The sequence below is a fragment of the Uloborus diversus genome, chromosome 1 (assembly GCF_026930045.1).
Source record: "Uloborus diversus isolate 005 chromosome 1, Udiv.v.3.1, whole genome shotgun sequence".
Taxonomy (NCBI): Eukaryota; Metazoa; Arthropoda; class Arachnida; order Araneae; family Uloboridae; genus Uloborus; species Uloborus diversus.
This window is the reverse complement of record NC_072731.1, coordinates 182418723-182446410: the sequence shown is the minus strand read 5'-3', so window position 1 is coordinate 182446410 and position 27688 is coordinate 182418723. Positions and strand designations below refer to the sequence as shown.

Below are 27688 nucleotides of genomic sequence, written 5' to 3'. Positions count from 1 at the left end.
CTAATCAATCGGAGTTCGCTTCGCTCGCTAAGAGCTGGGTTACGGTAGCGTGGTCGCTTGGCGGGTTTGGCGACAAACAATAGAGTTGCGGATTTATTTTACATTTGAAAGATACTATTTGATGTCTTTTTTGGTTATTTGTTGAAACATTTCAAATTGCAGATAAAAAACCGCTTCATTCGCTAAAGAGCAGAGTTATCGTAGCGTGGTTGCTTGGCGCGTTAAGCGATGAACTATACAGTTGGACGATTATTTTGAGTTTTAAAGCTACTATAAATCTTTTAAAATTTCCTGGCGAATAGATTTAAATTCCAAAAAGACTTTAAAAGGTTATTTTGAAAAATGATTATTTCACATAAGGGGGCGGGGGGTGGATCTTTTTTTATTCAACGGAATTTCTTTATTCTTAGCACGGGCATCGCCGTGCGGGTACTGCTAGTATATATATACATGCATATACGTATGTATCATCGTCTTATTTTAATTAACTAATAATATACAGCTGAAGAGTTTGTTTGAACGCGCTAACCTCAGAAACTACTGGTTCGAATTGAAAAATTCTTTTTGTGTTGGAATAGTCCATTTACTGAGGAAGGCTAAAGGCTATTTTTTTAAAAAAAATCAGATTGACCAAAAGATATGTAATTAAATTAAATGTTTAATTAATTGTTTAGTTCTATGAATTGAATTCCTAAAAGATGGCAGGGTAAGTTAATTCTTCGAGTGGGCGCTGGCTGACAGTGTCGATAGCTGCGAGGCACCATGCCCACTACGCTGTTGTGATCACGGAACAGATTTTTGAATGCGTTTTTTTTTTTTTCGATGTTGAGGTACATAATTTGATTTTGAAGGATTTTTCTATTGAGTTTTGCTTTCCTTATTTCTTCAACGTTTGTTTGTGTTCTTATAGTTTAAGATAGTTACTTATTTAAGTAAATAATTTGATTTGTCGTATTATTCAATCGTGATTGTTCTTTATAACCTTTTTATTATAGCATTGTTTATTTGGCGAAACACTTTAAATTGCAGGGAAAAAACCTCGCTTCACTCGCTAAAGGGCAGGATTACGGTAGCCTGTTGCTTGGCGTGTTAAGCGATGAACTATGTAGTAGAAGGATTACTTTAAGTTTTAAAGCTATTGTTAATATTTTTATGCGTTTTGGCGAGTAGTTTTAAATTCCAAAGTGACGTTAATAGGTTTTTGAAAAGGTGTGTATGCATTTTAGTTAAAGAGAAATGATAATTTCACATGAGAAGGGGGGGGGGGGGGGGAGGAGGCGTGGATTTTGTTTGTTCAACGGACTTCCTTTACCTTCTTAGCACGGGCATCGCCGTGCGGGTACTGCTAGTAACTCATATATCGTGACTGTTATTCGCAAAATATAAAAAAATCGGATTTCTGAATTACCAATGTCAAGTACGTATGTTTTACACGGTTGAGCTAGTTATAAAAAATTTGTAGAACTCCGGGCATTGTGAAAATTTAATAAATGCATTATGTTTTTTAATTTTTATTACAGCTTTTGTTCTTTTACTTTCTCTTTGTTCACAATAAATGGTCTTAATTACAATGCGCTCTTTGCATAAAATGTTGAAATAATATGAAAATGAAGCAATATGTTTTTCATCCTTTTTAATTTCTAATACCAGTATTTCGGTATCACGCTAAAAAAAAACCGGTATTGCATTTTTGATCCGGTATTGCAACCACTAGTTCTAGTCATAAACCAAAACTAGTTCAACTATTAGTTGCATTAGAGAACTAGTGCCGAACACTAAATAACTCTATACTGAGAAGAAGTAAGTACTTTTTTTTCTTTCAAATCCAGTAATTTGTTGTGAAGAAAATCACACTACAACAGTTCGGTCAATGTGTTTAACTTTATTGTACATACATTAGTTTTTTTAGTGATGAGTAAATTTTTGTTTTACAGTAAAGAATTTCTGTATGATTACATGACATACAACTTGCTTATTTCGCTAAAAAGCATGAAATTCAATTTAACAGCTATCTTGAAGCAGGAGAATTGAAGCTCAAGGATTTGAAGTTTTATTAAGCAATTTTCTGAACAATAAAATGTGTGGCTCTAAAATAAATATTAATAATTAGTCTAATAAAACATAAAAATAAGACATTACAATGAAACATAGAGCAGGTACAAAAACTTATGTCTACAATGATAATTAGAAAAAAAAAAGTTATATTTTTCTTCTGTTTTAAAAAAATATTTATTCAACTAACTAACAATACACTATCTACCAGGATATGGCTTTTGTAAATTATCATTTTGGTTAACAGTTGCTCTGAACTCAAATAACCAAAAAAAAAAAAAAAAAAAAACCATCCAGTCCTTGGCATTCATTTGAATTTTGGGTTTTGAATTCAAATTTTAAGCACGAGACTTAAACTTCGGAATCCCGAACTTTTTCCCTTTAAGTAAAAAAAAAAAAACTTCCTTTTCAGTCAGGGGCAGATCCAGACAGAATTCTCGGAGGGGGCCATTTGGAAAAATACAATGGTTTGGAAAATTTTTGAATTTTACAAAAATCAATGCAGCCCACCTTTAACTAGAGCATTTTTTAAAGAATTTTCACTAGGCGAAGCAAGTTTATTAAAGGCTGTAACCTTCCAAATAATTTTCCTCTTTTCTTAACAAACGTGTGCATATATTGCCGTCTCAAAGTGGTATTCCTGTAATCAGTACTGTGATTTAAGAGGAAGCCGATATGAAGCAACCGTAAATATAATATTAACTCCGAAGTAAAGGGTTTCTCCCCCGGAAATTTTTCGAATTTGTAGTCGAAGAAACGCATTTTAGATGTTTCTGCTCTAGGAATGCAGTTTTAGACGATCTTTGATGATGTTAGAGGGAGGAGAGATTTAGGGCCCATCTAAGGAAATTTTTCTGATTTGTAATCTTAGAAATGCATTTTAACTGTCTTTCGTAATATTAAGGGCTCGGGTGCGACCCCCCCCCCCCACCCATTTTCCGAAATTGAAACCTTAAAAACGTGAACATTATCTCCAATAATGTTAAGAAGAGGAAGGTTCGGGGTTTCGGATTTTTTTTGCCATTGTAGAGACAAAAACGCAGTTTAATACGCTCTTTTTGTGATGATACGTGGAGGAGAAATTCGAGGGCCCACATCAAGAAAATTTTTCGAATTTGCAGTCTTAAAGATGCATTCTAATCATCTTTAGTATTGGTAGGGGAGAAGAGGTTTGAAGCACTCCCCTCGAAACTGTAGCTCTAAAAAAGCTGTTTTAAACGATTTTCGGTGTTGTTAACGGGAGGAGAGATTAAAAGGCCCATCCCAGGAAATTTTAATAATTTATAGACTTAAAAACGCATTCTAGACTATCTTTGGTAAGGTTAAAGTTTGAAGAGATTCTGAAGTCTACTCCCAAATTTTTTTCAAAATTGGACTCTTTAATTTGCAACTGTAGGCAGTCCATGATTCATGAGTAACTTTTAGAGGACCAGCAATTTTTCAAAATTGAAGCTCCAGAAACGTAATTCTTGAAGACTTTCAATGATGTTAGGGAGGGAGGAGTTCTCCTCCTGGAAACATTTTGAAACGCAAGCGCTTAAAACAAAATTTAGGCCGATCTTGAACGATGTTGGAGAAAAGGAGAGGAGAGGGACCCTCCCCCTGGAGATCTTCACAAGTTCTTTTTTAAAACATGATTTGTTGACGACCTTTGGTAATATTAATAAGAGGAAGAGGAATGGTTTGGAGAGCACCATATTAAAAAGGGAATGAAGAATAATTACACAGCACTACATAAAGCCAGGTTAAAATTTAATTCTAACTTTAACTTAATGCACAATCATTAAATGTATAACTTTTTATCGGACACTTACTAACACATATCCCTTTTCTTTCCCTCATGGGGAAATTAAACACATCAAACAAGACGAACCCATTATGCTAAATGAACCCAAATATTTGGTATACACATGATACACTAGATGACCAAAAGTATTGGGACACTTTCAAAATTCACATTTTTTCTCGAGAAATAAAAGACCAATTACTTTGTAACTTTTGTCACATAAAGGGTATGCTCTAGCTGTCGTTTTCCATTGAAAGTTATATCATCCATGCATTTAGGGGACCAGCAACAAATTAAGGGGGAAAAAAGGTTTTTGATCATCGTTCATCGTAAATAGCTGAGAATAAGTTGTAAATTTCAGAAATTAAGAAACTTACTATGTAATGTACAATTATGTTACGCACTTTCAAAAATTACTGATATTCATGAAGATCTTAGCATTTCTTTCAGAACTACCAATTTTATTTGAAGGTTTTTGGCTCATAACGCGTAAAGTTTTCCATCAAAGCTTACCAAACTTCCAGAAAAATTGACAGCACACAAGGGAAGTATAATATTAAAATTTGAAATTAAAGTGTTGAAAATTTGAGGAAATATGAACGTTTAAAGCAATTAAATTTTCTCTGCGCAAACGCGAAAGACAGCAAATTATAACTTTTATAATCTAAGCCTCAACTAGATTTTTGTAATAAAATTTCAGTTTAATATCTTAAAAATTCAAAAAGGTATCAGCGTTCTAATAAGCTAAATTTGAATAGTTTTTGTACAGACTACGAATCGTGAGGGATCGTTCGCAAATAATCTGTTTTTATTATGAATCACACTGAGCGATTGCAAGCAAGTGTTGCAAACGACCCCTAACGAGTCATCGCCTATCTAAGATCTATTCAAATTGGGCTCATTATATCGCAGATAACTTTCCGAATTTTTAAGATATTGAACTGGAACTTTATGAGTTGGAGAATCCAGTTGGGGTTTGGATTATGAAAGTTACAAATTGCTATCTTTCGCGCATGCACAGAAAAAAATGAATTGCTTTAAATGTCTATATTTTATCAAATTTTCATTATTTTACTAACAAATTTTTATATTATACTTCTCTTGTGTGCTGCAAATTCGTAGTTCTGATGTTTATATCTTCATAAATTTCAGTGATATTTTCTCGAAAGTACGAAAAATAATTGTACATAGTAAGGTTAACTAATTTCTAAAATTTACTACTTATTCTCAGCTGGTTACAATGAACGATGATCAAAAAACATTTTTGTTTTCCACAATTTGTTGCTGGTCCCCTAAATCCATGGGTAATATAACTTTTAATGGTAAATAACAGCCAAAACACACCTTTTATGCGACAAAAGTTACAAAGCAATTGGTCATTTATTTCTCTAGAAATACTTAAAAATGTGAATTTTTGAAAGCATCCCAATACTTTAGGTCATTTAGTGTATTTTTTAAAGTTTTATGGGGTGGCCACGCCCTCCTCTGTTATTGTTTCCATTCTTGTTAGGGCTTCACATGAATTACAATGAAGTTTTTTTTTTTTTTTTTTTCAATTTAAGCTAGAACTTATATCTTTAAAAAGGCATTTTAGGCGATCTTTGGGAATACTATAATGAGATGGGAGGTTCAGGGCAGTCCACAGGCAGTCTTTTGAAATTGAGCTTTCAGAAACTCGATTGTAGATGGTTTTCGATAATTGGATTGAAGAAAGAAATTCACTGCTCTGCCGCAGAAATTGTTTTGAAATCGAGCCTTAAAAACAAAATTTATGATGCTCTTTAATGATGATAAGGGAGTGTTCTGGGCAATTCCATGGCCTCAGACGTAAAAAATGAAGAAAAGTGTCTCAGTTTTAATTCCATTTACCGAATATAAACTGATCCAAAATGATTAAATTTATTTACTAGATACTTCATCCCACTGAATGAAAAATCATGTTAGTTTTTCAAAATACATTCCTAAAGTATAAATTAAAAAAAATTAAAGAGTTGGTGTTGGACGTAAACACACAAATAGTAAAATTGATGGTTCAGTTAAAAACTATTAAAAGTCTGTGAATTGGCTTACATTTTCATTTTAAAAACAGCTTAATTCTTAAGTATACTTTTGATTGAAGCATATTTCACAGTTTTCAAATGATATTATAAAGAAAAAAAATATTTTAAAAATATTATTAGCTTGGCGTTGGATGTAAATTGTTCATGTTGGATGTAAACTATTGCTCTTAAATGTAAATACAGAGCAATGATTACAGTTATAAATTACAGATTAAATATACTGAAGCAAAATTTATCAAGTAGATTGAGAAGTAGGGTTGGTTGGGGGAAGTTGGTCACTGGGATAAGTGGGTCACACCCCTATAACTGAAAAAAGCAGAAGGTTTTTATGCTTTTTTAAATTGATCATGTCATGGTTCATCACAATGATTGGTTTTGCATTTTTTTTTTTTTTTTTGTTTTGTAGAATTTTTTTTTCTAGGTCAGAGAACTTAGTCAAAAAAAAAAAATTTTTTTGCCTAGTTTAAGCAACATTTTACAAAGTTGTGTTTCTTGGTTAGCTTTTATTAGTTTTTTTATGATTATTAAACCTTCATGTACAGTTTAACTTAAAGTGCATACTGCAACCAGAATTTTTGAATTAAATATTATTAATAACTGTTTTAGAGGAGGGGTCCCACTTAACCCGTAAAATTTCACTGTAAGAGGTCCCCACACTAAGGGGTAAGTGGTTCCCCCATAACAGTGAGGATTTGAAAATCAAAAGCAACTCCGCTGAAATATTTGTATTAGTGAAATACAAGACAACTATGATGATTTAGTAGGAATTGATAATTCAGCTACAAAAACTGCTAAAGCTGGTGATTCGTTATTTGGGAAACTTATGTCAAATAAAACCATTAAGATTTATGTAGGACTAATGTTGATAATGGGTCTTCCTTTGCCAACTTTACATAGATGCAGTCATTTAGTGTTTCCAATTTCTTTTTCAACTTCTAGTTTTGGCTAATTTTCTAAAATTTATCTTAAACAACTGTATTACATTCATTCAACACACCTTTATATACACGAAATGTTCTCATAAAGGGTACTACTTACCCAATTCAACCCTATTTGTATATACAGTAAATTCACTAAGTTGTTTTTTATGCATGTTTTGATTTAACTTTGAAATTAAAGGCAAAAGTGGGAGAAACATAGTTGAAAACACATGCTATTTAAAGGAATGTAACAGCGTCGGACGTAAAAAATGTTTTACGTCCGACACCTAGATTTTAATAAAAAATATTCACTTGTTACAAAATTAAAATAGGTTACATCAATGAGATTGAAAATTTTGCTTTGTACCCAAAAATACATGTATGTAGCTTTAAAATTATTGGCTTAGCATAATTAATTGCACATTTTGGTGTCCGACGTAAAACACTTATGTAACCCCAGAGGAATTCTTTTACAAATCAAAATGAATTATATTTTGACACATTTTTCAACATCACCAGCAATACATTGTATCATTAAATGGTTATTCATCTTAATTCATAATATTGGTATGTATTTTTTGGAAAAAATGGAACTTTGAGAGTCACCAAATATGGCTTGAAAATACTCAAGATGTTGTCCTTAGTTTAACCTCCTGTAAGTTATTTATAACTGCAGTCATCAAATTCTAGACAGGCATTTCAAAATATACAACTCTTTACCTTTAAAATGATACCTTATTTGTTCAGAAACTTTAATTTTGAAAATTTGATCATCTGGTTGACCTTATTATGGAATTGCGCTTCTTTTGAAAGCTTTTCGAAATTGAAGTCCTAAATACGCATACAGGTAACCACCAAAAATCGGTCACACACCTACACAGAACTTGATATATCCAGAAATGGTCAAAATGATTCATCTATTAAGCACACAAGTTCGAGAATTGTCACGAATACTACAATTCTACGTGTTAGATATAAGAAAGTAAAAATGGTTTGCGAAAAATAGTTAAGATATTATAAGATCAAGCTGCTCTACTTGCAGCAGTGGAGTCAAACATTATTGAAAATTAGGTAAAAATCATTTAATAGTAAATTTAAAAAAAAAGAAAGAAAGAAAAAAATAAAAAACTCATTTTAAAAATGATACAAAGCATGGGAGTAAAACAATAGGAAAAATTCAACACAGGTTCTAACTTGTTTGTAAAGAAGATATATTAATATTGGCCAAGCAATGGTTAAAAAAATATATTATTTTAAAAATTTAGATGAGTTCTTATTAATTTTTTTCAGGTTAATGAATAAGTGAAAGGCTGGAGCATAAAGGTTAAGATTCTTAAAAAAGAAAAAAAAAAATTACTTTATCCAATTGTGACACACCCCCCCCCTTTTCATTGCTGTCATACATGGTCATCGTACAGATCTGTACTAGTTTCAGAAAAATTCATGATAAATTAATACAAAATTAAACCTTCTGACCATTTTTTGCAATAGATTATTTGACGCCATCCTGTCTTCATTGAAAAATCTCTTTTTCAATGCTACTAAATTCTGGAAGGAGTGCTTCAAAAAAGTATTATTCTTGCATCTTACTATTTCTTATTGAATACATTTCAATATTTTTGTTTTCTCCAAAAATTTCGTTAGCAAAAAAAAAAATTGCCCCTAAAAATTTTGATGGTACATCTTGCGCCATAATCCCCTGCTGTGGGCACCCCTGATCTGAGCTATGACCTCCCTAGGTGGGCCTCCCTGCATGATGTTTTTTTCTAATAAATTAACCTTGTGTTTTACGTACTGTATATTATTAGTATACACATATGAAATTAAATATGCAATAATTCATATTTTTACTGTGAATTGTATTTTATGTTTGCGACTAAAATTTTGGGACAGTTTGTAAGTTTACTTATACTGCAAAAACTTATAATGAAAGTTGAAGGCAACAACTTAAAATAAGAATTTAAACACAACAAATTTTCACTTGATATTGTACACAAATGCAGCTGTCATGTATACCTTATTGCTCAAAGAAATTTTCATCTTACCTTGTACTTTGGGCAAAAACAGGAAAATGTTTCAAGGAATAAACACAATATCAAAGGGGGGGGGGGGGAGCTAGGTTTTCTTTAAAACTAAACCATCCTAATCCAGTAAAAGAATAGCAAAAATTCTTATCAAGTAAAACAGACTACCAGGTTGGCAAAATTGGGCTGCTGTATTAGCAATTGATTGCTTTTTTGGCATTTTTTAAAGTTCATCAGAAAATGAAAACAAAACTGACAGTGAATATTAGGGCTCGACCGATTGCATTTTTTGGCCGATGGGCCGATGCCGATTGTTGGCCGATTGTTCAAAGATGGCCGATTGCCAATGGCCGATGGCCGATGCCGTTGGCCGATGGCAAAAAAACAAATATAAAGATTAATATGAATTCTGATACTTTTAATTCAAATTATGTTTTTCGCAATCACGAGTTGCGACAGGACACTACTTATTGGAGTTATTGTTTCCAGAAACTGCTCCTGACCCCCTAAACCTACCCTTCTCCTGGGCGGTTACGTGTGTATAGTTGTGTGTGTGTGTGTAGGCGCGCATGCATATGTAGGCTTGTGTGTGCGTAGACCTGTGCACACACGTAGGCGTGTATGTCTCTCTGTGTGTAGGTGCTTGTACATGTGTAGGCTCGTGTGTGCATAGACTTGTGTATGCACATAGGCGTGTGTGTGTGTGTGAGCTGTGTAGGACATGGACGCCACTGACCAGGAGAAGCGGATTTCGGAGGACATTGCTCAGGACCGGAGGAGCCGCGTCTGCAGAGGACGGTGGGCGGGAGTGCGGCAGAGTGAAGCGGGGGGGGGGGGGGGAATAAAATCAGCCTAACGTCAAGGACAGTCACATGAGAACAATAAGCAATCGTGATTGCTCAAAAAAATCTAACAGAAATAAATTGTTAAGATTGTCAGGGATTTGAAGGATCATTGAAACAAGTATAAGAAATACGCAAAATGACATTTCTTAGCCAAAATAAATAATCGCTAAATATTTAAGAAATGCTTGAAACGACGAGGGTGAGCTTGAGGGGACACCCTCCGATTTTGGAGTAACTCAAAACATTAAACTTCAGCCCCAACTGCAGTCTCATTTTTTTAGTACAGAACCGCTACCACCAACGCCTCGGAAGAGTTTCTGAATCTACTTCAGCACTTCTGAAGAAAAAATTCAAAAGTGCCTTTGATTTCCGAATTATGTCACCATTCAAAACGTCTTTAATCAATTTCTTACATTAACCTCTTCAGACTTTTAAACAGCTGCTAATCATTTAATAATTGATTTAATTTGTTGATTTTTTTTGTACTTGATTTTTTTTGTAGTACATTCTACTTATTATAATTTGAAGTAATTTTTCGTTTTGGGGTTGACAACACTGACATATAAGGATTGAGAGATAGAGAGTGGCTCATTTTTCCAACAATGGATTTTCATTTCAAAAGCGAGGTTTTTTCCTGATTTTTTTTAAAAATATACAATCTTTAATTAATAGTTTCAAACACTTATATTATGTTTTATAATTGTTTGTAGAACATTTTATAATGAAGTTTGTTCGGTATTTTATCGTTTTTGCATATGAAATATTTATTTCAAAAATATAAGTCAGGAATATTGGACGTGCCATAACTCTCTTAATTTTTCTCCTACAAACTCAAAATTTTGTCAATAAGATACCCTTTACTATAGTACACTGTGTACCAAATATCAAAATTTTTGGTCCAATATTTCATAATTCCGACTGAAGGGGTTAATGCTCTAAATTCTTCCTAAACAATATATAAAGCTTGAAAAAAAAAAAAAAATCTCTAATTTTAAGAATGGTGTTAGTTTTAAACAACTAAGAAGTACAGCCTAGAGTTTAATTTCAGAAATTGAGGGAGTGGGAGGAAGGGCACGCAAGTGTTCTTGGAAATACAAAAAATAGTCATAAAAATACAGTTCAAAACAATCATAAACATTGAGCAGAAAAACCCTTTTAAAACTTGCACCCGAGTTTGTTTTGACGTGCAGTGGCGGATTTAAAAAATAGCAAATGTTGCAATTGCGCGAGAGGCCCATAACCATAGGGGCATCGTAGGAGTTACAAAAATGCTTATGATAAATGTTTTACAACTTCTGTGATAGAGAAATAGGGCCCCAAAATGTACTTCGACGGGCTCCAAACTTGTAGCTCCGTCGAAGCGATACAGAAAAGACTGTATTACTGTGATTCATATTACAAATATCGAAAAATTAAAAATTACCGTCGGTTTAACGGGAGTCTAACAAAATGAAACTAAACCGGTTTCGCCATCGCATATTTTTTCCATGACCTCCAATTCGGCAATACATCACCAAATGATCGTCAGTCTGAGACGCTATATTAATTTTCCATTGAAATAAGTAATAAATAGCCACAAAAATGAGTAAATAGGCTTTTTAGAACACCCGATCAAAAACAAAAAGGGAAGTGCACAACTGAAACGTACGCACATCCCATGTGCGAAAATTTAGCCTTCTGCAGCTTACCATTTTTGAGTTATGACTTATGAGAGATACATACGTACATCCAGCCGCAAGAAACAACGCAATAATTAACTTGTTTGGTACCTGAATGCAGTATTAAAAACTCATTCAGGGGTGATTAAAATAGAAATTCATACTGAAATTTAAGTAAACAATTTTATATGAAAACAATAACTCCCTTTACTTTGTATTAAAAAGTAAAACAACAAAGGTCCTTTTTTTTTTCAAAAACATCGGCCAATTCCATCGGCTTTTCAATGTTTTTTAAGGCCGATGGGCCGATGTTTCCTGCAAGTTAGCATCGGCCGCCGATGCCGATGGCTAAAATGTTGAACCATCGGCACCGATGCATCGGTCGAGTCCTAGTGAATATTATCTTAAAACTAATTATTTAGCAAATTTGTTAAAAAAAAAAACTGACTTTACCACATAATTTCTGTAAATACTGACCAATTTTTAAAATACTGACTTTTATTGACCAGTTTTATGACCTGGTAGAGAGTAGGGCTGGGCAATATACCGATATATCGTCATATATCAATATATAACTATTACCACTGCAACGATAGAATTCTATCCGTCCGAGTCCGATATATCAGTTGAAACAGAAATACGGGACATAATTACGGAGAAATTGAAATACTGACTCAAAAATACATAACTTTTTATAGTTCTGTGTGATGGATGAGGGCTTGAAATTTCAAGAAATTAACTGCATTATTCAATCAGTTATTTTACTTTTAATTATAATACAAGGGAAAATTAACTACAGGGCCGCCGAAGATCAAGGTGGACCCATTGTCAGATTGGTCTCCGGATCCCACCCCCCTAAAAAGTTTTCAAGAGCGGGGCCCGTCTAAGGACCGCGTCCCTAGTTTCTGACAAGGCTGATATGGCCTCTCGTGGGGCCTGAAAAGTGAATGCGTGTTGGTTAAAAAAGCATCTTAATGCAACAATTAAAAATTAACCAATAGAGGTATCAACACGGTTTATAATTCTAATTAAACGTAAACCATTGATTTACGTAAACCATTGATATATATTTGGAATAAAAGGTTTGCGAAATATACTGAACAGAAATGTTTGTATTAAAAAAGAAATGAAAAACGAAAAAAACCTAATGAGATTAAATAAAATACGCTGCCAGCTCAATCATTTCTATCCGAGCTGTCGTATCAGAAAGAGCGCATCTAAAAACTGAATGAAAATAGTAGCTTTATCTTTGATATTATCATAAGAGGGAAATTTTTTTATTCCGATCATAACACGGTAATCGAATTTTAAAGCGTAATAGCCAGCAACCCTGATTTGAACTTCTCGGCAGACATTACTGTTAATGCGCGGATATAGTGTTTTTCATGAAAGTTGTACGCATTAACATTAATGCGAGGACCTAGTGTTTTTTGTGAAAGTTGTACGCATTAACGTTAAAGCAATGACATAGTGTTGTTTGTGAAAGTTGTACACACTAACGAAGATGGAATTGAGTTCTACCATTCACAAGTATGGGTTCTTGGTGAAAGTTCTACGCATTTTCAGAAGAGTAACAAGTACCATGATTGAAAAAGCTGAGCTTGTCGATTGATGACATTTATTGGATGGTTTACCAAGATTCTCTAAGACCGTCAGATGAAGATAAAAAGTAAGTAAAATTTTTAAGCATTTTTTTTATTTACTAATGTAACATAAATGAATAATATACATAACTTGTAAATTTTAAAAATTATGAAAAATTTCATTAAAATAAAAATTTTTTTAAAATTTATTTAAAAATGCCAAAAAAAGAAGTTTACTGCATTAATTTTCATAATATTCAGATTTTTTCAAAAAAAAAATAAATAAATAAATAAATAAATAAATTTTTTAATTTTAATTTTTTTCCCCAAAAATATTTAAGTTACACATCAAATTGCAGTGCATTTATAGCTGCATTCTTTAAAGATTTATTATTAGTATTTTACTTAATCTTACTCAACTAAAAAGTAAAAGTCTTAAAGCAAAAGCTATTAAGTGACTAAAAACAAACTATTTAAGACATCAATATGAAATATAGTTCAAAGTACATTCAAATTATTAGACTGCTCAAATTGAAAGATTTAAATAAAAGATTGAATTGAATATTTAAAATCTTTTCGTTGTGAAGCATTTTTGTCATGTATTGAGCTATACCATTGAGCATGCCCTCCCCCCCCCCCTCCAGGAAAGTTTTGAATTGGAGAAATATTATATTTGGAAATGTTTTTTGTTGTTTTTCAATCCTTACCACCCCTCCCCTCAAAGGATATTTTCGATATATCGATATTTGGAGAGCGATATATCGCAGTATTAAAATTCTGATATCACCCAGTCCTAGTAGAGAGAACTTCCCCTGAAAAAATTTTGAAGTTAACTTTTAAAACGCAGGTTTTAAAAGATCGGTAATGCTTGTGGGAGGAGAGGGTTGAGAAACCTTTTTCGGTTGCTCTCCCCCCGGAAATTTTTTTGGAATTGAAGTCCTAAAAGTGAAAGTTTAGATGACCTTTAGTAATATCTTAAGGAAGGGGGGGGGGGGGGGAACTTGAATTTTCAATTTTCACAAATAAATTTTATTAGTTTGATGGGGAAAAAACCCAGCTGTCATATAGTAATAAATTTTGAGAAATAAGTCCTAGGTTGTTATTTGTGCACAATGGGTTTTTAATCATGTTCATTGCAGGGTGTTGATTTAAATCAATTTCATTAAATCAGCGATTTCAATTATTACTTAAATCAGGGATGAGAGTGGTCAGAGAGCAAAAAGGACGAAATCCAAAAAAATTTCGTAAAAGGGATGATATCCAAAAAAATTTCGTGAAAATTTTAAAGGTAATACGTATTTAATTAAGTATAAGAAACAATTTTGTACAATTTGCAGCATCGTACCATTTCTTGTAAGAGTGTTTATTCTTAAATAAATCCACATTTTGAAAAAGAGGCAACAATTTCTAACCCCTGAGTCCTTGAACAAAGGGTTGGGGGAGCCAGAGGTCAATCTTGGCTGCATCACACAATAGTGTCAACATTTCATATTTTTTAGAAAAAAAATAATTTTTTTTCATTAAAAACATTTCAGTTCATAGCGTTAAACGAGTGAGAACATAAATTTTAAAATTAGGTCTGTTTGTAAAGTAAAGATTTACAACAGAGAGAAAAATCTAAATTTTCTTCATGTGGTAGGACATACTTTTTCATAGTAAGAATTGAAAATAAATGTATTTGTTTCAGTACGTTACCACCCTATAGCCACGGCTAAGGCAGAAATACAAGAAATACACCGCAGCTCAGTCAATTCCAGCCGAGGACTGAAGTTTCGTGCTTATTAGCACTCATCAGCTGGCATAGGAAATGAATGAGCTGGAGGTGGAAAACCTCTTAACGAAGCAAAGAGTGCCAAACAAACTAGCAGCTAATATAGAATCAACACAGACCAGACGAGTGACCGAAGCAATGGTTCTGTTCAACTTGAAGATTGAAGGCAAGGCATGGTAATTTCAGTAAGTTACCGCCCTATAGCCAGGGCTAAGGCAGAAATACAAGAAATACACCGCCAGCTCAGTCAATTCCAGCCGAGGACTGCAGTTTCGTGCTTATTAGTACTCATCAGCCAGGCATAGGAAATGAATGAGTTGGAGGTGGAAAACCTCTTAACGGAGCCAAGAGTGCCAAATGTGTTGATTTTATATTAGCTACCAGTTTGTTTAGCACTCTTGGCGCCGTTAAGAGGTTTTCCACCTCCAGCTCATTCATTTCCTATGCCGGGCAGATGGTGCATTTCTTGTAAATATATTTGTATATAAACAATTGGTTATCTTTTTCCTTGCATTGAACCCAAAATTTGTTTTTAAAAACTTCCTAATACGGTTTCGGAATCAAAAGTACAACTTGCAGCTGTCTCATTTAATCAGGAAATCTCAAAACTTTTAATAGGCTGTACAGCCTAAACTATTTGAGATTCATCATGCATATTTTTTACTTTCATAAATACACAAAAAAAAGTTACCATGCCAAGTTTTAATAAATTCGAGACTGTGAGTGCTAAGCTATGTTTCTTGATTGACTTTGGCATTTTTTCTAAAATAAATTAAAGAAATAAAAATATTATTGAAATGATGAATAAAATAAGCAGATATAAGGTAGCATATAGTAAAAAACCACCCAACATTAAAAATAATTGAAATACTTGCAGGATGCAAAAAAATTGAAATCTCAAACGAGGCATGCAACTTTCGGAGCAGTACGTGTTTGATGTCGTTGACCAAAAATTTTTAAAAATCTTATCGTTTTCCGATTTTTGAGCAAAATAATGCTTGAAAGAGGCAAAAAAGGAGGAAAAGTTTTAAAAACCAACAGAAAAAGCCGAAAAAATCTCATCTCTGTTAAAGGATTTTTTTTTAACTAAAAAAATAATTGATTTAAATCATTTTTAAACTTAAACCTTAGAAATTCTTTTCAAAATTCTGAATTTCCCAAAGGTTACCTTTTTATTAGTCAGAGAAACTGTTCTAACTTAAATTGATTTTCTATGAGTTTTTATCCGCATTTGACCACTTTTATCTATTCAAATACTCTCTTACTCAGTCTGAAAATTTGAACTTCCAATCACTTTTGAACTTTTTATGCACCAGCATAGGCTGCTGGTGCATCAAAAAAGTGAGTGGTCAAAGCAGCTATTTTAAGTCTTTTTTTAAGAAATCAAAACATCCAATCTGAATAAAAGAAATCTGATTACATTTTTTTTTTAAATCCATTAACTTCTCAAGAAAGTCGTAATTTTTTTTACCCTTTGGTCCGTCACAGAATGCCAATGACTCTTATTAGGAGTAACAGTTTTAAAAGATGGTTTAACGGAGGTAAACAATAAGGGTCAAATCAACCAATCACTCAAAATGACCATCTCAGATTTTCATGAAACTTTCAGGGATTATACTGTTTGACATTCTAAATTCAGATCTACTTTTTAAAAAATCTATCTTTTTTGGTTAATGAGTTATTAATTTTTTAAATGTGTAAAAACTCACGTTTTTTTACTCATCTGTTGTGCTTAAAAATGCTACAATTTTAGTTCTATAGGGTCAATACAGTTGGTTAACAGTTCATTTTAAAGAGAATTGCATGAGCTTTAATTTGACATACAACTTGCATATTCCTCTTAAATTTTTAATATTTTTTTTTAATTTTAAAATTTAAATTTTTTAAAAGTTAGTGTCTTTTTATAGTTTATTTTATTAGTTATTTCATAGTTTATTTTATTAGTTATTTATTTTAGTAAAACATATGTTTTTTAATATGTTTTAATAAATACATCCTAAAAATTTCAGAGTGGGGACATGATGGGATCAGCAGTTATAGCAAATAATGCAATGACACTTTTTTTGTAAATATATATATATATATATGTTTTTTATTAGAGATTTTTTTAGATTATTTTCTTTTTTAAAATCATATTTTTTAAATTAATCTCTTACTTTTTAAAATTACTTTTATTTTAAATTTTTTTTAAATTATTTTTTAATTTTATTTTTAACTAAGCAACTTCTAATTTGGCAACATTTTATTTCAAATTATGATATAAATTAAAATAATTAAAATTGAAAATGAAATGCATTAAAACCATTTAAAGAACAGGCAGATCATGCAGCAGCTTGTTTACACACGTGTTGAAACACTCCCTGACATGTTCAAACAGGTGTGTGACACATTAAGTCCAATAGCTGAAGGAAGCTATTCAATCTTATACTGGCTTTCAAATAGTAAAGTAGGTTGTGTTTGATGTATTGATAATTGTGCTTTTTTAAATTTTGCTTAATTGTTTGTTTTTCAATAGATGTTCTCATATTTTAATAGTTATAAAAGTTGATTATTTTAAAATATTTTTGTGCAAATTTTGAAGAGTGCTTATTGGAATTTAATAATAAACTTTTAACCAAGCTTTAAAGAAAAAAAAATGACTGAAGCAAGGACTTCAAAAATTATTTCTTTGTAGTGCTGCAATCCATTTAAGAAGCCTGGACATGACTATTACAAGAAAAATTTAAGAACTGTGAGTAATAATGTATCAAAGCATCATAAGGAAGTAATTAAAGGCTATAAAATATGTGATACTTGCTAAAGAGCTGTACAAAAATTACCTTTAGTTACCTCAGATTATAAAGAAAGTTCAGATGAAGCTCTGAGTGAAACAGATCATGAGACTGAAATTTCAACTCCAGAAAAGTCTAAAGCTATTAAAATTTTAAATGAAAGTCTTGGAGTAATTGATGAAACTCCAATAAAAAAAATTCGTCTTAGTGAAAAGAAGTACCCCCAGACAAAATTAACTAAGATCACTGAAGTTTTAGGAACTCAACTATTTGCATAAAATACACCGCCAGCTCAGTCAATTCCAGCCAAGGACTGCAGTTTCGTGCTTATTAGCACTCATCAGCCAGGCATAGGAGTGACTGAGCTGGAGGTGGAAAACCTCTTAAAGAAGCCTAGAGTGCCAAACAAACTGGTTTGGCACTCTAGGCTTCTTTAGGTACTTTTATGTATTGAATTCTACTTTGTGTTTAGACATTTCAAAATTAAATCCTCGAAGTTTCTGTGCTAGTTCTGTTTACTGAACTTTGAAGGAATAAAAGATAACCAAAATTTAAGATTTTTTTAAAATTTAAAGGTTTTTTAATTAATTGAACTATTTATAGTTTTACTACAAAATGTTTATAATATTATTTAAAAAAAAAAACTAAAACATGTATATTTTGAAATAAATTTAAATTGTTAAAAATAGTTTTGTGCATTTAAAAAAGTATTTTGGTACAGATGTGATATACCCCCCCCCCCCTTGGCGAGGATAGAATTTTTAGCTCATTTCGAAAATCGCCAACGTTGGCGATAAAACTTTTTCCGGTAGCCCTAGTAACCCTGCAGAATATACCTGGGAAGTACAGATGTGAACTAATTCTTTTCGCACCGTGTATCCGTGGAGGTAGGTGCACATATGTTCCGCTCTTAGGGGGATTTTACGACGTGGTGTTGTTTCGTGCAATATACCTTACAGGAATGCTTATTTTGTGTTAGTTTAAATTCAGTAGTTGTGTTTTGAAGTAAAAACATTAGAAAATACCAGTTTCTTCAAACTTGAAGGTTAATTAAAAGTTAACTCCAACGTGGTGTGTATCTGTAACGTGCCATTGTCATATGATGTATTGTTTTAGACTGAGTGTGAATATTTATACCATATAAAAAGGTAAGTTCTTTATTTTAGAATTCAAAAAAAAACCTCTCACTTCCAAAATTCTTTGTTTTTTACAAATCCTTGAGGGGTTCTTGTAGTTTTTACTGTATGTAAATTAATTTTACAGAAATAGTACGGTTATTTTGTTCTAAAAGTTAATTCTTATCGATGCCACGAATTATTTAGACATTCTATTAACGTTCCTCCTTTAGGTACTGAATTTTATGTTAACAATTGAAAGTTCTTTCGGTTGTACTCTTAAAAATGCTGAATTTTATTAATAAATCTGCACAATAATGGTGCATATTTCACACTTAAAACTGTGTCATTATTGTACACTGAACGGAAGGAGCCACCCTTGGGTGTCTCCATGAAAATATACATAACTGTGACCATACTCCGAATGTAATGTATATTAACAGTCGGAGGGATAACGGACCGAGGTCCAGGCGAGCCAGAGGTCTCATATTACTTTCGTAATGAGACCGAGGCAGGGCCGGCGAGCCGAGGGTCTCATTACGAAAGTACTATGAGACCGAGGGCTCGTATCCCGGAGAAATGATGAAAAAAAAAATTAATGCATTAATTTCGACTTGTAATTAATACAATAATTTATTTCATTGTATTTTAATATGTTTACAAAAAACCCCGGCCCTGTACATTTTTGAAGCATATATTCGTGATGCTTTTTGTTGTGCTTTTATGTTGTTTTTATATATATTGTGTTCTGAAGTGCTTTGATCATGTTTTCTTATCTGATTTTTTCCTGTTGGCGCTAAAAAAGCATCGCTAAGAACGATGTATGACATATGTCGTCATACATCGTTTTCTTGGCGACGCTTTCTTGGCGCCAACAGGAAAAAGTCGCCAAGGGTGGAGTATATCACATCAGTTCCAGTATTTCTTATTTATTTATTGTTTTTTTAATTTTTAAACAAAAATGCTAAGTAGCACCATTACAATAACTGCTGATCCCATTATGTCCCCACTCTGAAATTTTTAGGATGTATTTATTAAAACATATTAAAAAACATATTTTTTTTCAAGATTTTTAAAAAACACCAACTTTAAAAAAAAAAAATATTAAAAATTTAAGAGAAATATGCAATTCAAGATTTTTAAAAAGCTTTTTTTTTTGGTCAAGATTTTTAAAAAACACCAACTTTAAAAAAAAAAAATATTAAAAATTTAAGAGAAATATGCAAGTTGCATGTCAAATTAAAGCTCATGCAATTCTCTTTAAAATGAGCTGTTAACCAAATGTATTGACCCCATAGAACTAAAATTGTAACATTTTTAAGCACAACAGATGAGTAAAAAAACACGAGTTTTTACACATTTAAAAATTCAATGACTCATTAACCAAAAAAGATAGATTTTTTTAAAAGTAGATCTGAATTTAGAATGTCAAACAGTTATAATCCCTGAAATTTTCATGAAAATCTGAGATGGTAAATTTGAAAATAATATTTTTTTGGTTGATTTGACATGGAATGACCCATAAAGTAAGAAATAACAAAGCGAAAAAGCACAAATTGCAGATTTTTTGCAGACACGTGTTTCTGCATTACAAGGAATGCTTTTTTCAATGCAAAAGAAATGAACTTATGGATGAAAAGACATCCAACAAAAGTTTACTTTTCAGCACAAAGCTTTTTATTTATCTTATTGGAGGCAAACAATCTTTGATATATACAATTTATTAAGAGACTTAACATATTTGCATGATCAAAGTTACCATTTTTAATCCCATAACATTTGTGATTAAATATTTGATTTTGGTAATAATTTAATGAATTGCATGACAGATTTATATTTTCGTGTAAAATTTTTTACCAACCATTTAATGAATTTGTAGTCTTTAAGGTTAATAATTTATTTTTGAGGTTGTGATTGTAAATTATTTTTTCAATTGCGATTATTTTCCTTTTATTCACCCGACAGTTATTCTAAAAGTCCCTGTCGCATGCATTTGTAATTGTTAACATGTCATAAACACCACATGATATATTACAGACTGTATACAAATGTATGCAGTCCACTTTTCTGTTGAGCCGGATGGTCATCAGATTGTGATGGAGATCCCATATAAAAATGTCATAACTCCCAAAAGAACAATTCTGGTGCAATATAAATTAATTATTAAAGAACTAATTAGTTAATCAAAATCACTATTAGATAATTTTTGATTATATTTACATAATTATTTAATTTTAATATATAATTTTTAAACATTTTTTTACTCCTGGATTAAATGTCTGGAACCACCCCATCCCCACTATGCCCCTGAATCAGGGGATCAAGCGCATTTTAATAACCCAAAGCATGGACATTTAGTGTTAATAATAATAGATTATTTAACGAACCTGGTGAATGAACCATATAATGTGTCCAATAAGGAGATTGTTGAACACCAAGATTACGCCATTCAGTTTCTGTCATCAAATGATTTCGAGGAACAAGTTCTGCAACATCAGCAGGAAGCATGACATGTCTATTAAATGAGAAATTAAAGATAGGAAACAATTAGTCTCATAGCTGACTCACATTTTGATAATTAAAAAAAAATCCCTTGCAATTGCTGGATAAAACTTTTAACATAATTAGTTTTTTTTTTTTTTAAATAAGAAAATAATGCATAAAAAAAGTAATTCTCATGCATGAGTTTGTACATTTTTACACGATAAGGCAATTTACAACAGATCGAAAATTTGCTGGGTTAGTTATCAATAATTACCTGTATTCATACTTATCATCAAAATATTTATCTGAATAAAGAATATTTGTTTCTTCTGACATGACAACTCTATTACAAAACTGCGTCAAAATTTTTTGGTCACAGAACTTGCTATCTATTTCAAATAAATTAAATTATTATTCTCACGATATGAAATCCCGATTCATTCATTGGCCATTTCTTAGCGAAGACTGACAAGCAGCTGTACAGAAATTCTTATATTTACCGCCATGTACACAACAACGAGTCTATTAGGCTCTTCTGCGCTTCTGCTTTTCACTCTGGGTGCGTGCGCCGACCTCGATTGATTGGTCTACCAGTGACTAACCGCAGCGTTCTATGATCAACCGGTAGACCTTAATTTAAGTTGGATGATAAGTTGATTGAAGCACATGACATTTTTGACCAATAAGTATTTTTTTACCTGCATATGTTTATTTATTCGCGTTCTTAGTCTCACGTCATTAGTTGTCACGTGATCAACTTATCGGTAGCTACCGGTCAAGGTCGGTGAACGTGACATTGGGCTAACGTTTGACGAGCTCTACCGGTAGCTTCCGGCTAATTAATCACGTGACAGCTAATGAACACGTGCTCCAATCCACCAATCAACAGCTTAAAATGGTAACCGGTGAGGTAACCGATAGATGATAGAAAGCTGCGGTTTGTAACTGGTGACTTACCGGTAGACCGGTGAAGTTCGTCGAACGCAACCTTGGTTACATTTGGTTGGCAAAAACCTTTTGCTTTCAGAAGAAAATGGATAAAATACAAAAATAGAGGAAATTTTTATCTTTAAACCCCTCTTTGATGTGTAGACTTCTGGTCGATAGAATCTTTACAAGAAAAGAAGAGACTTCTGGTATTAAGACTCTCACATCTTTTATGCGCCTAAACGTATAACATACTGTACCAAGTAGCAAGTCCCGCAAGTGGTTAGAGCCTTACTCCGCTCCAAAAAATTAATGTAAATAAGTTGTAAGTTTTTAAAGCTGCTTTTTTGGAAACATAGTTTCAAATGAACATCTTTTGAATTTGTTGAATAAACTGCATTTGATTCTTGATTGAAACAAATTGCTCCAGATGTATGAAAATCTTCACTCTGATTTTCCAAAATATTGCTTTCGTGTTTCAAATAATTTCATATCAAACTTTGTTTTTCTCAAAACAGTTTATGTTAGAGATGCTTCACTTGACGCTTATTTGATCTTGGCGATTTCTTTTAATTTTATTTATCATCGCCATGTTTGGTAGAAGGTGATGTTTAGGTTCCCAAATTTCCGAAAATTTTGGGCTAACAACCAATGTTCGAAAATATGATATTTTCGAAAATATCCGATATTTTGATACATATCGGATATTTTTATTTATATCCGATATTTTCAATCAGCCCAAACTGAACTTCAAAATAGAAAAGGAATCCTAAAATCACTCTTTCTTTTCTTTCCTTACATTGTTATTATAATATTTAGACTTTGAAGTAAGGTTTCTTTCATTATTTATATTTAATATTTCATTTAATGTTTCAATCAATTTTAATGGAGTTAATTTAGCATTAGCTGTTTTATTCATTTTTCTTCTGTTAGCTAGTTTTTCAGAAATAAAATAATGCCTTAGTCGGTGGTGCGCAGTCATAAGACATTTTCTTTTTTTTTTTTACCAACGTTTAATGTTTACTTAGGCACTTTTAACATGAATTGAAATTGTTGCATTACTAATAATTTTATGAATATAAATTTAAAATTAAAGGAATACTATATTACTTTGTTATATAATGATGTATTAATACATCATAAAAATATAGTACGTAACTTTTTGGTTATTTTTAATAATAAATGAACAATATCACTACAACTTATATAAATTTTATTTTGAAAATACCGTAGTTGAAAAAATAAATATGGAAAATATCAAAATATCATGATATTTTCAAAATAAATATTGGATATATGTTGTGATATATATCATGATATATATCGGCAAACTCTGCTAACAATACCTCCTAAAACTGAAAAGTTTTCAAAAGCACCCTTTAAAAATGATTTTGACGCTTCAAGGGCAAATTTTGCATAAAATGGATTTACAGTTTATATTTGTCTTCCAAACCTTTCTTAAGCCACAAAAATGGGAATAAGTTGTTTCTGAAAATTATTTAAATTTCGTATTTAGGTAAAACATAGTTTTTTTTTTTTTTTTTTGGGGCGATGACACTTCAAGTTACCGACCCGTGTGTCACCTGTGTAAAGAACTCCACTGCTTTTAATGCCAAAATACATTTTTGCATTCTTTGTTGCTATTTTGCTCTATAAATTATAAAATATATTTGTTCTTTTTTTCTTGCAAGTGGCTGATACACTTGCTAGTTCGTCAAACTAAAATGCATTTCTTATATATTTCTGGGTAGTCTAATTCTTTGCACCTTCATTGTTAAGCAGATTGATTTGACACGCTGCTAATGTAACATTTCTGTAAAAAAATTAGATATTAAAACATCAGTAACCCTGGACCGGTGTTTGTTTCGATACATTGGTTTAGAGAAAAATTCTAAACTGGTTTAAAGATGTGGGATGCACACCGGTTTTTGGTGATCCCTCCCCAGCCCAAGTGGTTATGAGTAGTATAGACTTTAACATTTATAAAAGCCCTTTATTAATGCAATTGAAAAGGCCTCAAATTGCATTCAAATACAGTAAAACCCCTCTAATGCCGACACTAATAGTTCACAATAGAGGGGTGTCCGCAGGACGAGTTTAATAATTTTATTTGCCGTAGAATTGGGGAATTAAATATTGTCCCCATAGTAAGGGTGTCCAGTTGGCAGGGCCCGACTAACTGAAAGGGAGGCCTAAGGCCTATAGAAACAGATTTGGAGAGACAGCAAAAGAAATTGATTTGTAGAGATATGCTGACATTTAAAGACAAAACCTGGCTACACATTTGTTTTTCTTCCTCTACTTATAAAAGTTTTTATTGTTTGGTGATATATAGTTGCTATCAAGTTGACAATTCTCATGCAATAAAAGTAGATGCTAAATGATACTCTTCCTGCCAATTTTAGACAAGACCTCAAATATTTTTTGGCAACTGCAGCAGTGGACAAGACTATTATTCTACAAAGATTTTATATTATATTTTGCTATTTTAAATGCAATAATTAATGAGGAGATTTTATCTGACAAAAAATTAGCTCAAGACAGGAATCTTCATCTTCGATGGGATAATGCATAAACGTTGCTGTTTTGTTATTCATGTTGCTGTTTAATGCCTATTTTCAAATTCATTAGGTTCTTTCCCTTACATTATAAAAAACCAGCTGCGGTGTGAAGAAGTAATGCACTTGGTTATAATCTCTTGGAATAAAGTTTTTTTCCACTGTAATGTTTTCCATAAGTCTCTACCATTTATACAATTTTGTTGTTGTAGTTTAAACTTTTTGTTTTGACATTGAAATAATTCATTTGTAAGAAAATTAAATGTTTCTTCTTTCTGCTTAGTTAGCTCTGATAGAGTATGGAGAATTTTAAGTTTGAAGATTATCGTCATCCATGGGAAACTGGAGATCATTGGGAGTTGAAGCGAGAATTTATGGAAAGATATAAAGATACTTATCCTATTGAAAGATTGTTGTGTTTAGCACAAGCTTACTCAAACATAGAGTTGCTGCATTGCAGGTAATGTTTCATTTACTTCATATTGGATTTAGATTAAGATTCAAATTGAGTTACTTTTATATATGTTCATTAAATCTGATGTAAGCAAGGAATCATTCCCTCATTTTAAACCCCTCTGTTTTACAGCTGTTTTAGTTTCAAGTAATCTGACATGATAAGCAAAAAAATTGACCTAATTTCTAGCTTGTGCCAGGGCTGATTTGGTAACTTTTTTTTTTTTCAATCTGAAAATTGAATCACCAATACATGAAAACACATTCAATTCAGGTTCAAATTCCTCGTTTTAAACAAACCCCCATGCGGTGATCAAAACTGAAATTTTTGGTCACCATTTAAATTTGTTGGTATCTCATTGGCAACTGAAAATCTGCAAATTTTCTGTCAGTCTCAACTGTCAAATAACTTGGAACTCTAAACCCCATTAATGAAAAAAATGTCATTCTTAGATGGCTTCTAGCCAAACGTTGAGCCTTTTTGTTCCACAAAAATCCATTTAATTTTTTTTTCAAAGAATAATCACTGGGCTTATTTTTTGGTGAATTTGTTTCACATGCATTTTAGTTTGTAGTAATATTTGTAATTCTATATTTTGCAATTATGTTTTTGTTCTTTTTGTAAACTATGGAGCAGCATCAAACTAAATAAATCTTCCTTTTTTTTGCTTGTAACTTACTTAGTACGCCAACTTCTTTCGGATTTTGAATTGGGTTTGCAAAAGGAAAAAGGTTGTGAACCACTGCGTATGTCATATGGCTCAACTAATTTGACCACATCCGATGATGTAATTAAAACTCATACTGATTAGTCACAGAATGTTCCCTGTAAATTTGCTATTATGGTTTAGTTACTTAAGATTAAGGTTTTTTTTTTTTTTTTTTTGTCAAGAAATTATTACATAACTAATATTCAAAGTGATTCAACAACAAATAGGAGACTTGTTAAATAATATTGGGCTTTATGCGAAAAGATTTAACCATTTTTATTTATTTCAAGCAATCTGGTGCCCAATTTCAAATTCTGTAGTGCGTGACTAAAGTGCAGAATTTTCAATATTTTTCATAATTTTCAGATTTTTGTAAAGAAAAAAGCTTGGGATTGCTTTGTGGTTATTAGTACTAGTTTTGTATTTTTAGAGTTGTATGTTTTAAATGACAAAGAAGTAGATTGCTAATGCACAATGTTGCTTATAGTTATCCTGTAGATGTCATGAAAGAAGTCCATGAACTTTCAAAACCTTTAAAAGCTTGCAAAATATTTCGTGGAAGAGGTGGCATAGCTTCCTCACATTCAAATGATGCTACAACTCCTACAAACAGAGGTATGAGAAATGTTATATTATTTTTTTTATTAACCAACAAAACCTATTAAAGTATGAGGGCAGTTCTCAAAAGGTGGGAGCAAATACAGACATCAACTTTTAAGCTTTAACACCAAATAACTTTCATTTTAATTTACTCAAAAAATTTTGAGTTAAATTATAATGCTGCATAGAGACAAGAATTAACATAAATTATGGAAAAAATGCTCTTTAAATACCCTTAAAAAATATTTTCTCTGCTAAATGGCCCATTTTTGGACATTCAAAACATTAACTGAGCAAATGAACCATCAAAACAAAAAATTTTTTTTTAATTATTTCCATACGTTTTAAAAAAAACTAATGGCACAAATCTCAAATTGAATAATTTTTTGATAATATTTTCCACAAATTACAAAAGTAAAGACATATTATTTATTTTGTAAACGATTTTAGAAAAAAAGGAAGTTGGAAGTTTGATGAATGTCCAAAAGTTACGATTTGGACAATGCTATTATTTGAGAACTTAATACATGAGTTATATATTTTAAAGGTATTTTTTGATTTTCAAAATCAATTTTTAATTATTTTAAAGTGTTTTCATATGTTTTTATGCAGTATTTTTGAAGCAAAATCATTTTTCTTAAACACATATGTGAGATGTCCAAATTGCGTTACGATCTAGACGCCGATAATTCTGTCCATTTATTCAATACTATAAATGATCTTCTGTCTTGTAACCTTAATAAAAAAGGCCATTGTAATGTTAATTTTTTTAACATTGGTATTTTTCACAATTAATACGTTATGCATTGACCACGACATAAATAACAGTAGAAACACAAGTTTTGATAATAGCGAACAGTAAACAAAGGCAGAAAAAAATCGGCAAGCAAACCCCGATTGGCAACTACTCACAGCGTACGATAAGCAAAGGGTTACCAGCGAGGGATTCCGTATTTCGCCAACAGCGTCAGTTTTGGCGACTTTATCACCTGCACTGGCAAAATGGATGTTTTTTTTTTGGATTCTACGAAACCATAACAAAATTTTATTATTTAAAGACTAGTATACGAAGTCATTCATATACTTCAGAAATCTTCTATTTTTTATTTCAGAATTTAAAAATAGATAAAATTTTCATTGGAAAAGTTCAAAAAGTGAAACTTTACCTACTGGACAACTGTATGTCCAAAATCAGTTACCTACAGACTGATCATTAAATTTGCTATTTATTAATTTTTATAAATACCTGCTGTCTTTTTATGTTTGTGTATGATGTTCTAGGTGTACATCCTATGAAATAAAAGAAAAACTGATGTATAATTTTCAAAATTTTAAAAATGGCTCAAAAGTAACATTTTTTTTCCACCTTTG

General features: G+C 31.8%; 1 protein-coding gene across 1 annotated transcript in view; it reads right to left on the bottom strand.

Annotated features, from left to right (window-relative positions):
• The window catches only part of LOC129217517 (cyclin-dependent kinases regulatory subunit-like), a 68484-nt gene extending 46910 nt beyond the window's left edge, over positions 1–21574 (bottom strand). The window contains exons 1-2 of the mRNA XM_054851835.1: positions 21344–21574; positions 20973–21100 (exon numbers count right to left, since the gene is read on the bottom strand). Coding sequence (XP_054707810.1) covers positions 20973–21100; positions 21344–21405 — 190 coding nt within the window. The 5' untranslated portion in view covers positions 21406–21574. The remainder of the gene's footprint in view (positions 1–20972; positions 21101–21343) is intronic.
• Between the last annotated feature and the right edge of the window lie 6114 nt (positions 21575–27688).